The sequence below is a fragment of the Zootoca vivipara genome, chromosome 11 (genome assembly GCF_963506605.1).
Source record: "Zootoca vivipara chromosome 11, rZooViv1.1, whole genome shotgun sequence".
In the NCBI taxonomy this organism is placed as follows: Eukaryota; Metazoa; Chordata; class Lepidosauria; order Squamata; family Lacertidae; genus Zootoca; species Zootoca vivipara.
In genome coordinates, this window is record NC_083286.1 from 33,768,600 (window position 1) to 33,780,603 (window position 12,004).

General features: G+C 38.6%; 1 protein-coding gene across 1 annotated transcript in view; it reads left to right on the forward strand.

Moving 5' to 3' along the window:
• The window catches only part of MAP1B (microtubule associated protein 1B), a 70,936-nt gene that overhangs the window by 37,237 nt on the left and 21,695 nt on the right, over positions 1-12,004 (forward strand). Inside the window, exons 3-4 of the mRNA XM_060280224.1 lie at positions 8,778-8,860; positions 11,364-11,504. Coding sequence (XP_060136207.1) covers positions 8,778-8,860; positions 11,364-11,504 — 224 coding nt within the window. The remainder of the gene's footprint in view (positions 1-8,777; positions 8,861-11,363; positions 11,505-12,004) is intronic.

Consider the following 12,004-nt stretch of genomic DNA (forward strand, 5'->3'; position numbering starts at 1 on the left):
ATGAAGTGGTATGCAGATTTAATAAATAAAAACAAATTTATGTAAGTGATTTTGATACTTCTTGTATAATAAGGGTGAGGGGAGTTAAATCTGTCTATACTTGATATTTTAGGGAAATTACTAGGTTTGTGTTATTTTACTGGAACTTTCCAATCATAAAGACTTCTCAGTAAGAAGACGTTTGTGAAACTGCAGGAATTTGAATTCAAGTTCTCTCAAAACACATGCAAAATCTCTAAGGAAGATGAATAAAATTGTGTGTAGTTCTTTGAGATCAGTACACTAAAGCCAGTTTGTACATCTGTCCCTATCGGTCTTGTTATTTCAGCTGTTTAAATGTGCCTCCGCATGAGGTCTTTTATTTGAAAATTTATATATAGCAATTCACATCACTTTCCCTCCAGAGACTTTCAACTCCTCCCTACCTCATCTTTGTTTGGGGGGGGGGCTATTATTCCTTTTATTGCTACTGTGACAGAAAACCTTATAGTCTAAACCATTTAAGGAAGTAATCCCCTAGAGCCATCCTGGGCAAACATTCAGACATGCAACGATTCCCAAAAGAAAGACATTCTCAGAGACAAAGTGGGGAAAATATTTTTGATTTGGGAATATCAGTCTTCAGCAGAGGGTTATGATAAAGGGACAGATAGGCTTCTGAAGAGCATTTAGATAAGGAATACTAAAAATATAAACTAGAATGCATTATTTATGTAAGTTGCTAATGTGAGGTTAAAAAACAAACAGACGAGAGACATGTTAAAACAGACTCTGCCTCCCAGTCAGTTTAGGGTTTTCACTTAGACCAGGAGTTGCCAACCTTTTTGGACTCACTGGCAAAATATCATATTGGAGAAACATTTTGGGGGATCACACACACATATCAAGCACACACCACAACCTATTCTTTTGGGTTTGTATTCTAATGTTTCTTTCTAGTCTAATTTCAGCAGAAGGCAGGGTCCCTTGAATGCCAATGAAGGCTTCTGTGGGAAACGTGTTGGGTCTAAGTAAAACAAAGGCAAAAGTTTGGGGAGATCTGGCTTGGCAGCAGTACATGTAAAGAGAATATAGTTGTCTTAGATGATCACAAGCTGACCATGAGCCAACAGTGTGATGCAACTTCTCAAAAAGCTAATGCTGCATTAACAGAAGTATTATGTCCATATCATGGAAAACAATTGTTCAGCTTAATTTTGTGCTGGTCAGGTCATGTATGGACAAAGTGTCCATTGGCAAAATGGACTGTTGCCCATAAGAGGGCAGTCTACAGTTGAAAGTACAGTGGTATCTCGGTTTATGAACACAATTGGTTCTGGAAGTCTGTTCATAAACTGAAGCGTTCATAAACTGAAGCGAACTTTCCCATTGAGAGTAATGGAAAGTGGATTAATCTGTTCCAGACAGTCCGCGGAGTACTTAAACTGAAGCGTTCATAAACTGAAGCGAACTTTCCCATTGAAAGTAATGGAAAGTGGATTAATCCGTTCCAGACGGGTCCGCGGAGTACTTAAACTGAAGCGTTCATAAACTGAAGCATGGGTGTAATTGGTTCCGGAAGTCTGTTCATAAACTGAAGCGTTCATAAACTGAAGCGAACTTTCCCATTGAAAGTAATGGAAAATGAATTAATCCGTTCCAGATGGGTCTGCGGCGTTCATAAACCGAAAATTCATAAACCGAGGTGTTCATAAACTGAGGTTCCACTGTACTAGGTGTACTTGGACCTGAATAAGTTCTGAAGAATATTTGGAAGAGATGTAGGGAGCAGTCGTGTAGACAACAAGGTGGCATAAAGCAAGCCAACGCCAATTAAACCAGCATATACTTGCACCCAAGCTTGTCAGAGGGGAAACAAGCCTTTAAAAGAATGTTTGACTTACACACACACCCTTTTTTGCAGTTGACATGACTGAGCTGAACAGAATCCAATTTCAGTCCCTGCTGCCCATTCCCACCTCTGGGGCACCCCTTTTGGGGAGCTTACACCAGCCTTTGCTCAACCAGCTGAGCCAGGATGAGAAACAGGGTTGGCTGAAACAGGGTTGGGGTTGGGGACTTAATGCTAGCTGAGCTTGAGATCCACTGCATTCTAAGCTCATCCTGGCAGATCTTGCAAAAGGATTGCATCTCTAAATTGAGTTTAATGGCCTTTTGAAGTACTTTGTTGTAGAGTAAACGTGCTGCTGTGATTTGTTGATTGCCTAAGATACAGATGTTTTCATCTGAAGAAGCACTTCTGTTGCTAGGATATTGCATTTCCCCAGCACTCAGACCACAACATCTTGTTTCTGGAAGAAATGCTAGTCCCTCAGGAGATAGTACTGTTGTTTCAAAAACAGTGGTCATATCAAAATTATTTCTGTGAAATGTCATAGGAATCTGTTGGTGAATGCACCATTAATAAGAGGACCGTATTGTTTATAAACATTTCATTTATCCTATTTCAAAAGATTCATAAAGCACTTCATCAAAACATAGCATTGAGCAAAATAATTAGCAATAAAAAAGGGTGGGGATTAAAAATGAGTATAGGTTTAAAATATAGTAAACTAAACAACATAGGTTCCTTAGGTGGAACATTGCCTTTGGTTCCTTAAGTGGAAAAAATCAAAATCAACAGTAACAAAATGCCTTTATTAAGACTAATTACATTATAAATGTTCTAATAAATGCATTACTTAATGTGCATTTGGAATATAAAAAGTAAGCCATAACTAATTATATATTACTGGAGTAGGGCACAATTCAGCAAAAGTTAGGTACCGTATTTTTGAATCACCACTAAAACGAGACCCCAAAGTGCTTAATTTCACTTAGCTTGTGACTGTTGCTTTCTTTTTAAGCATCACTGGAAGAACATTGTACAGGGTTTGCTGGGTTGTTGTTTTTTTATGCAGTACTGTACTTTTGTTGAAACGGTTGCTGTTGTTGTTTTCATCTTCCAGCTGTATTAAAAAATAAAGCTGTGCATTTCGAGGAGTGATAGATGTGACAGTTGTGAGAAGTTTGTCCCTGATGGTAAATAATGGGGGTAAAAGGTCAGGTGTTTGTCCGTTGTTGATTAATGGCAGTAGTTTGACAGCAAATTAAATGTCACATAAAATTGGCAAATGATACAACAAATCAATACCTAGTGAGAAAAGCTGATACAATTACTCTGGTAATCAACACCATTAAACACCCACAACTTGATTTAAGTCATACAGTTTACTACAGAGGCTTTCATGGAAAATGCTCGGTATGTTCAAAATAGCCCCCAAAGTATTCAAGTCGAGAGGCAATAATAAAAACAATCCCCAAGCAGTTGAGGCAGCTGATACCCTTGTTAAAAGTTAGGAGTAGATGACACCTATTAAAATATAGCAGCAGATATCAGGGCATGCTCACATCGCTCTTATAAGTTCAAATAAAGGTTTCTTCAACTTAGTGTGACCTGCAGTCATCATATACTGTACAAGATGACTAGTTGGCATAGCTACTGCTCAAGGTGAATCACTGTCTTGATACCTAATAGCCGTTGCCACCTGAAGATGAGAAACTAAGGCTGTATACTCACTATACTTTTAAAGCACATCTGAGGCACATTTATTCCCTCAGTAAATTATGGGCACTGTAGTTCACCCCTCCCAGAGTTGCCATTCCAAGCACCCTTTAAAAACCACACTGCCCAGAATTCTTTGAGGAGAAAAATGAACTTTGAAGATAATAGTGCGTATACAGCCTAAGCCTCACTCAAAGGATCTTATTTCTGATTTAAAATGCTTAAGTTTGCATTGCACAAACTTTGTTTAATTTTGTTTTATTCAGGTTCATAAAGGAAAAGCTTATCACTTATTTTAATATGCAGAGAAAACATGCATTTAGGAGCTAGCCAGGATTATATTTGTTGGAAAATCATAAGAACTATATACCTGCTATTTTGCCAGCATGGCATGGGGGACTTTTATCTATTACTTTTCTCCTATAATTTCACTACACCTTGCACAGTTCAATAACTTCTTGTTGTGTTGATACATTTCCTCAGATCATTTGTTGTGCCTTATAGCTTCTAATCACATGTATACATACTTTATATAGATTCCAATTCTGCTTAGTATTAGATATGCTTGAAAAACAACCAGTGTCAGGGAATTGTTACAACTATTGATGTAAAAGCAAAATTGACTGGGTTTTTATTTACATAATTTATACTCTGCACTGTCAATATACTTTTTGTGTTCCCAGGGCAGATAACAGAGTAGAATTGCAGAATAATTCTAGGCCAGAAGTAGATTTAGGTTAGCACAACTGGTTCCACCATGCTGAGTGCTGAGCCCAAAGGGCACTGCAGAGTACCTCAATTGTAACATAGTGAATTGAGCAGAAAGGAAGGCGGGGGCATCAAATTCAGGATTCCCTGAAGCCTGACAGTATAGTACATATCAACTACAGATTTTGCAGTTTGCTGTTTTATTGTGTTGCCTTGAAAACACTCTAGTATAGAAGGACAGGATAGAAATAATTTGAACAAATCAATATCAATGGTCTTATTATCGCTTTCTTGTGACAGTACTCACTGGATATGGAGAACTGGCTCTTTCTTTGGGCACCAAGGCCACTTTTATCCATATATGACTACCAGCACCTCATTCTTTACCAGAAAAAAGTGGCTGATCATCACCATATTTGTACTACGGTTGTTTAACCTACCACTAATGATCTGTAACAGAGGGATAGACAGCTGGTGAAAATCATACAAATTATTCCAGATTACATGGAAGTGGAACTATGAGACCTACCGAAAAACATACAAAACGAGGTGATGTGATGTAGAAGCAGATCTAGCCTCACAGAAGTCTCAGTAAATAGCTGGTGGCTAATTTGAGGGTCCTGTAACATAGTTACATGGGAATCAGTTTTACATGAATGGAGCTGTGCAACAAGGTAGCATTGCAATTTTATTTTATTTTTAATTTTCATTTCATAAAGTTTAAATATACTGCTTAGAAGGGGAAAACACCTTGAAGTGTTAAAAGACCCAGTCATTGGTGGTGGGGTCAGACATGTGGATCTTCTTATGGAATTGTCACCTTTCTTCTTTGCCCATGGAATCAGTCCTTGCCTGTTCAGAGGCCAGGACCCATACATTTGGATTTTGCCCATGTCTGTGAACCCTTTCGATATTATTCCACTGCAAGGAAGATGCACGGGAGATACACTGGGTAATGTGAAAGTCCTCTTAGTTTGGCCCAACTGAAAGTTGATATGGTCTGCATACTTAGCTTGAGAGTCAGCTATGCCAAACTTATTGCTGGATAAGCAAGCATAAGGTCAATTACATTTCAAGTATTTTATCTCCAATACATTTCAAGTATTTTTATTTAATGAGCTTGTAGATCCGTCTGAAATTCAGTGAATGTTGCATTGCCAATTGTCCTGTGTCTTCCCACATGTATGCCTTTAAAAAAAAAAACCTAAAAAAACCCCATAATGTGAACCTCTGTTCTGCAAATAGCACTTCCATCACTGTTCACATTGTATGCACCTCTTATCAATTGAGCCATTTGCTTGCATGTCTGTATAATCTGGGTTATTCTATTATGTGTCCAGAAAAAGGCTGACTGTTATTGGAGACAGGCGGCTATTCTGCATGGCTCATTGTTTTGACACAGTATGGTAGTTAGTTCCTATTATGCTGATCAGTGCCTTGCATTATTTTTCCATTCACGAGCTCCATAAGTGCTTTCCTTGAGTTGTCTTGTTCTGACCTACAGTAAGAGCTGGGCTCTCAGTGAGATACATGCTTTTTATTTTTATTCACTGGGGGACTGAAGTATTGGAAAACCTGTCCATTTGGACTGGGGGGGGGAGGGAGTTAAGAGGGAGGGAGTGCTTCCTGTCACTGACAAGTGATTTCCCCAGCTAATTCTTTAGCTGAAGTCTCTGAAGCTGCACTGTGGGGACACCAGGAAAAATGCTTTTGTTCAGTGTCTTAAAACCACAGATCAGCCATCCATAACCATAGAGTTTGAATGGCGAGAAATACTTGGTGAACATTCTGATTGTGCTGACATCGGAGCTACAACTTTCTCCCCTGCTGTTCCAATTGAACTGTGCAATTTCTGTTTCGCACCTCAGGTCTAAGGCAGCCCATGCCCCACAAAGGTTCAGAAGTGATCAAAGCTTTCATTAAAACCCAGTCTGAAAAAAATAAATTCCACGTGGTGTGGCATGTAATCTCTAAATGGGATTTTTGTTTTCCCTCTATAACAGTAACATTGATTCAAGGCCAGTGGTCTCGTCTGACTAAAAACATTAACACAATATATTCAGGCTGCTGTTTGTTATACAAAGCATTTCTTTCAAAGGGCATTCTATTCTCCCTTGCCCCCTCATACCACTATTTCTGCCGTTTAAAAACATCCGAGAATGAACGGGAACCTTGGATGGGAAAGTCTTGCTTCCTTCAAAGCATTTTTTTGCCTCTTTATTTTTATATATCATTAGAAGGATGTTATTACAAGGCAAGAGGAAGTTGGGGGGTCTACGGTATATGCCTCAGAGCTAATTTGCAAATGCATAGAGGACTTGCAATCTGCTGACAATACAGAGTTCTATTCACTTGTTGTGAGCAGAAGATTCATTAGGGAGCTTTGCTGACTCTGACATCTGTTAAGCCCCTTGTGGTGTAATGTCTGCAGTAAACATATTGTTCATTCCATCAAAAGCGATACAGCAGAATTCTATCAATGTCTACTCAGAAGTAAATCCAGTTGCTCTCAGTTGGACTTGATCCCAGCTGAGTGTGTGTAGAATTGCAGCCTTAAGTTATTGGCAAATAAGTATTCAGAATAGCCAGGTAGGGGCACATCATAAAATGCTTGAACATTCTACTTTTCCAAGAAGGGACCAAATACCTCCCCCTCTTTTTATGATTTTTTTTAAATAAAAGAAACCAAAGAGCATCTTTCAGAGTACATCTACCAAAATTCTATGGATTCCATTTTAATTAGGAATACTTAAGCAAAGAGTTAGCATTCAGTGCAATGGAAGCTAATGGTACCATCTCATTTGACCTCTCTGAAAATATATATGTTCTGTGATGGAAGATACATTATTTTACATAACAATGTAATAAATAATAATAATAATAATAATAATAATAATAATAATAATTTATTATTTATACCCCACCCATCTGGCTGGGTTTCCCCAGCCACTCTGGGGGACACCCAACAAAATATGTAGAGGAAGAGCCAGACCCATTCTTCCTTCATTTACCTATGCTTTCATTTATTATTTCAGTATGCAAACCTTACACAAAGTGGATTATGTTGCCTTCACAGTAAATGGTCCATAAAGCAGTAACAGCATAAAATCAACCACATTGTAAAAGGTCACTTGACTGCCTGACTAGAGTGTTAAAATTTGACCTGTGGAAATTAACTTTCTGAGAAAAAGGGGCAGTTCAGTTGTCCCTTCACACCTAACTCTCAACAATGCCATCAGTAGAATAATGTGTCTGTAGAAACAATTGGCTCCATCTGGTTTAGTATTTCATCATTCTTCCAGAGTTGTAGGGGTAGGCAGAAAAGAAGCAGGGAGGAATAATGGGGATGGAGGTGAAAGTAAAAACCGGGGTACAAAGGGGGCTGCTGAGGGATGGGATGGAAGGAGACCACTATTGCCTCCCTTCATCCAAAAATGACAGGCTGGTTTACAATATAAAAATACATAAATATATAGCATAATAGCAAAAAAAACTAATACCCCCCCACAGTTTAAAAGGCCATAGATTGTTCGATTAGCCAAAGATACGAGGAATGTTTTTGCCTTGTGCCTAAAGATATGTAACAAAGGCACCACGCAAGCCTCCCTGGTGGGGAGCCACCACAGAAAAGGCCCGTTTTCATGTTGCTGCCTCCTGGACCTCTCACAGAGCAGGCATATGAAGAAGGACCTCAGGTGATGATCACATGGTCCAGATTGGTTCATATGGGGAGAGGTGGTCCTTGAGGTATGTGAATTATATTCAAGAGACCATTTTTTTCAGCTTTTGGAACCCTTCTATAGTTGCCCAAATCCCATATTTCACACTAGAATCGCCTGTGGCGGGAAATGTTTACAAGTAAAAAAAAATTCCATTAAAATGTCAGAGCTTTTACACAAATTGATTTGAACACCGGCACATTTGTTATCCGGCATTGCTGTGCTCCTTTTCATGGGTTTTTAAAAGTGTATGTGTGTAGGGTGTGTTTTTGCACTCTTTATGTCAAGGTTGATTCATTCATTCCTTCTTTAAAAATTAATTTTGTGCCTGGCTTCTTTTCTGGGTGCTGGACTAATTGCCGTTTGGGTATCTGCATGACATTCCCTTCACAGTCACAATGCGAGTGCTAATTAATCTCACTTCTGGTCTCAGAGAAAGGAGCACCAATAAGAACGCTGCCAAACGCCACAAAGGAAGAAGAAAATGGCACAAGCCTATTGTGGGCAGCTGCTCCAAGGCTGATGAGCATTACATTGAAAAATAGATACATGCTAACTATTGAGTATTTACAACAACAGTCTCTTACGTGGCAAACGATCACAACAAATTTGTTTTTTCCTTTGCTCAATCTTAATTGAGAACACTAGTATTTCCTATACCAGAGAAAAGCAAGATGGGACTCCAGAGTTAGTTTACTGGAAGAGCTATCCTTAAGGAAGCTAAACTGTCTTAAGGGAAACAAAACAAAAAAAAACCCCTGTACTGCAAACCATACAATTCAATTTCTTTCCTTCTGTTTATGCAGGCCAGAAAATCCTTCACCACAGAAGTGATGTTTTAGAAACTGTAGTCCTCATCAACCCTTCCGATGAAGCTGTCAGTACTGAGGTAAATTCATCAACAATGTATTAATGAACGCATTGTACACAGCGGACATAAAATAAATAAATTTCATAAGCGCCAGGACATTGATATCCATCTCTGAAATCTGGGCTGACATTTATGGCCCACCAATGTCTTGAAAACATACATTATTTTGAAAGTAAAATAAAATATAAGAATCCTCTGCATCCCATTATCTACCTTTTCCTTGTCAAAGTTCTGTTTGCCTCTTTATGAAGCAAAACCTTACCAAGAACCTTGCTGGGTCAGACCAAAGGCCTACTTAGTTCTTCATCCTGTTTTCTAAAGTGGCCAACCAGAAGCCTATGGGAAGCCCACAAAATAGGATGTGAGTGTGATAGCCATCTCTTGTTATTTCTCATCAACAACATCTACTCAGAGGCCTCTGATCCTAGAGATAGCATATTAACCATAATTGACTAGGAGCCATAGAGAGCCTTCTATTCCATGAATTTGTCTATTCCCCTTCTGGAATCATCCAAATTGATTACAACCATGGTTGAACTTGTGGGAGTGAACTTCATAGTTTAACTATGTGGTATGTGATGGACATGCCTCCTTTTGTCCATCCAGAATCTTCGAACATTCAGTTTCATTGGATCACCCTGGGTTCTAGTGTTATGAGAAAGGAGAAAATCTTCTAACACTTTCTCTACACCATTTTATAAGCTTATATCATGTTTCTCCTTACTCACATAATTTTTGAAACTAAAAAGCCCCAAACGTTGTAACCTGTAGAGCTGTTCAACCACAGAACAAACTCCCACAAAAGGTGGCGGACTGCTCTGTAACTTCTCACATCCATCTGGTTCCCTTTTTTAAAAAAATGATGTCTGCTGGTTCAGAGACCAATCTTAGTACATTTGAGAACTCTCAGGTGGATATTAACCAAACCTGGCGATTTGTTAATTTTTGGCTTGTGAATAAGGTATTTATGTCACCAATATTCGTATCAGCTCTTCAGATTCTGTTCCTGAAAAGGTCAGTGTAAGCTGTACACCTTCTATAGTGAATACTTTGCTGCAATCTTCTCAGCTTCTTTTTACTCACTTCTTATCCAAATATCTAATTTTTCTCCTGAACAGGTGTTTTGCTTCTGATGTATTTAAACATTTTTTTTGCTTGTATGAATATTTTTTGCAACATGTTTCTCAATTTTTATTTTTGCATCTGTATTATCTATTTGCATTTCTTTAGCCAAAATTTGTGTTTCCTTTCACTCTCCTTCTTTGAACAGAACTTCCAACTTCTTGTCTCTAATAGCAGCAGACATAAATATTTCAGTTTACAAATACATAAACATTCTCTAAGTCAGTATCTGGAGAGAGAGAGAAAGAGAGAGGGGGAGAGTTTCTACACATGATGCCTGTATGCCATCTATAGCCATCAATAAATAAGCAGGGTGCAGGAATATCAGCAAAGTGGGGGTGCTTTTTTGGGGGGGCTGAAAAAGCTGATGGCTTTGTACAAAAACTAATGGCAACTTTCCCAGAGCTTTTGTGCCAACACAGGAAACAATAAAACAAGATAATTCAATTTTTAATAGTTTTAATGCAATTAAAACAGGTGAGATTTAAGTAGCACTCATCTGATTGTTGAGTGCTATCTATTTTTGTTTAAAAAATGCATACAGAAAATGGACTTGACCCCATTAAGGGTAATGTTACATTTTTATATCCCAATACAATTAGTGACAAACCATAATGGGATTTCTTTTCTCTGCTGTTACATGTGTTTTAGTGAATGCCCTTGAATTATCTGTGGAATGTGAGTCCTTGAAGAGAAATTCAGGGCAGTCCTGTTTTTTTCATGGCATGTATTTTTTTTAAAAAAGCATTTGATTGTTTGACTGTTTATATACAGATAAAGATAGCTTGCTGAGAAAGTATTTTGAGAGAATTCAGTTGATTCACCTAGCAGAAATAGTTCATGTATGATAAAGTGAGTCTGTTGAATACTCTTGGGAAATAATGGCAGAGCATGGGGCATAGTAATAGTGACGAGCAACTGAGAAAATATATTTTTTTGATGGTGTTTGCTTTTGATCTAAAGAAAGCCATTCTGCTTGTTAAGTAATCTGCTTTGAATATGTTTTTATTTTCCCAGCCCTTCTAAATGTTAAATGATTTCATTTTATAGGCTGCATTTGTTTTTCTGCTGCTTCAACCTGATGGGTATAACTTTGTCGTTTTCACTTTGCTATTGCTTCTATTTTTGGTTATAGTTCATTTTGGGATAGATTTTAAAGATTTTTGTTCGAGTGTAAGCTGCCTTGAAAGCTGAGCTTATAGAGTTCTGTCCTGTTGTGCACCATATTTTACAAACCCTCTTCCCCCATCTCTAGTGTTCCTCTGTTTGGGGATAAATAAAATGCAAAGCCAGTTGCATGCATGTTTATTTAGGTTAAGTAGAAGTGATAGTCCCTGTAGAAAGCAGGAGATGTAGGAGATATTTTAAGGGATTTTTTTGTTTTAATCCTTTTCTATAGGTGCGCTTAATGATCACAGATGCTGCAAGGCACAAACTCCTGGTCCTAACTGGGCAGAGTTTTGAAAATACAGGCGAGCTCATTCTTCAATCAGGATCCTTCTCATTTCAGAATTTTATTGAGATCTTCACTGACCAGGAGGTTTGTATTTCACTACTCTCTATTCTAATGTCTTCTTCAATATTAGTTATTTGCACATTTAATTTGTAGATTTATGTGCTGAACATTCTCAAAGAAGTTGGCAATAAAATAACAATAACAAACATACTAACAAAGCAATCCTGTGTTGAGCAGAGGAGAATCAGGGGCATAGCAGCTGTTGTTTCCTGTGCCCTACCAAGCTCATGCTGGCCAGGGCATGAAATGGGGGCAGGGGGCGCTGGAGAGGAGACAAGTTTACCGACTCCAGGACTGGCATATTTCCCTTCCCTTGTTGGGGGAACATCACAGTGATCAGGGGAACCAGCTCATTAAAGGTAAAGGTAAAGGGACCCCTGACTGTTAAGTCCAGTTGCGAACGACTCTGGGGTTGCGGTGCCCATCTCACTTTACAGGTCAAGGGAGCCGGCGTACAGCTTCCAGGTCATGTGGCCAGCATGACTAAGCCGCTTCTGGCGAACCAGAGCAGCACACAGAAATGC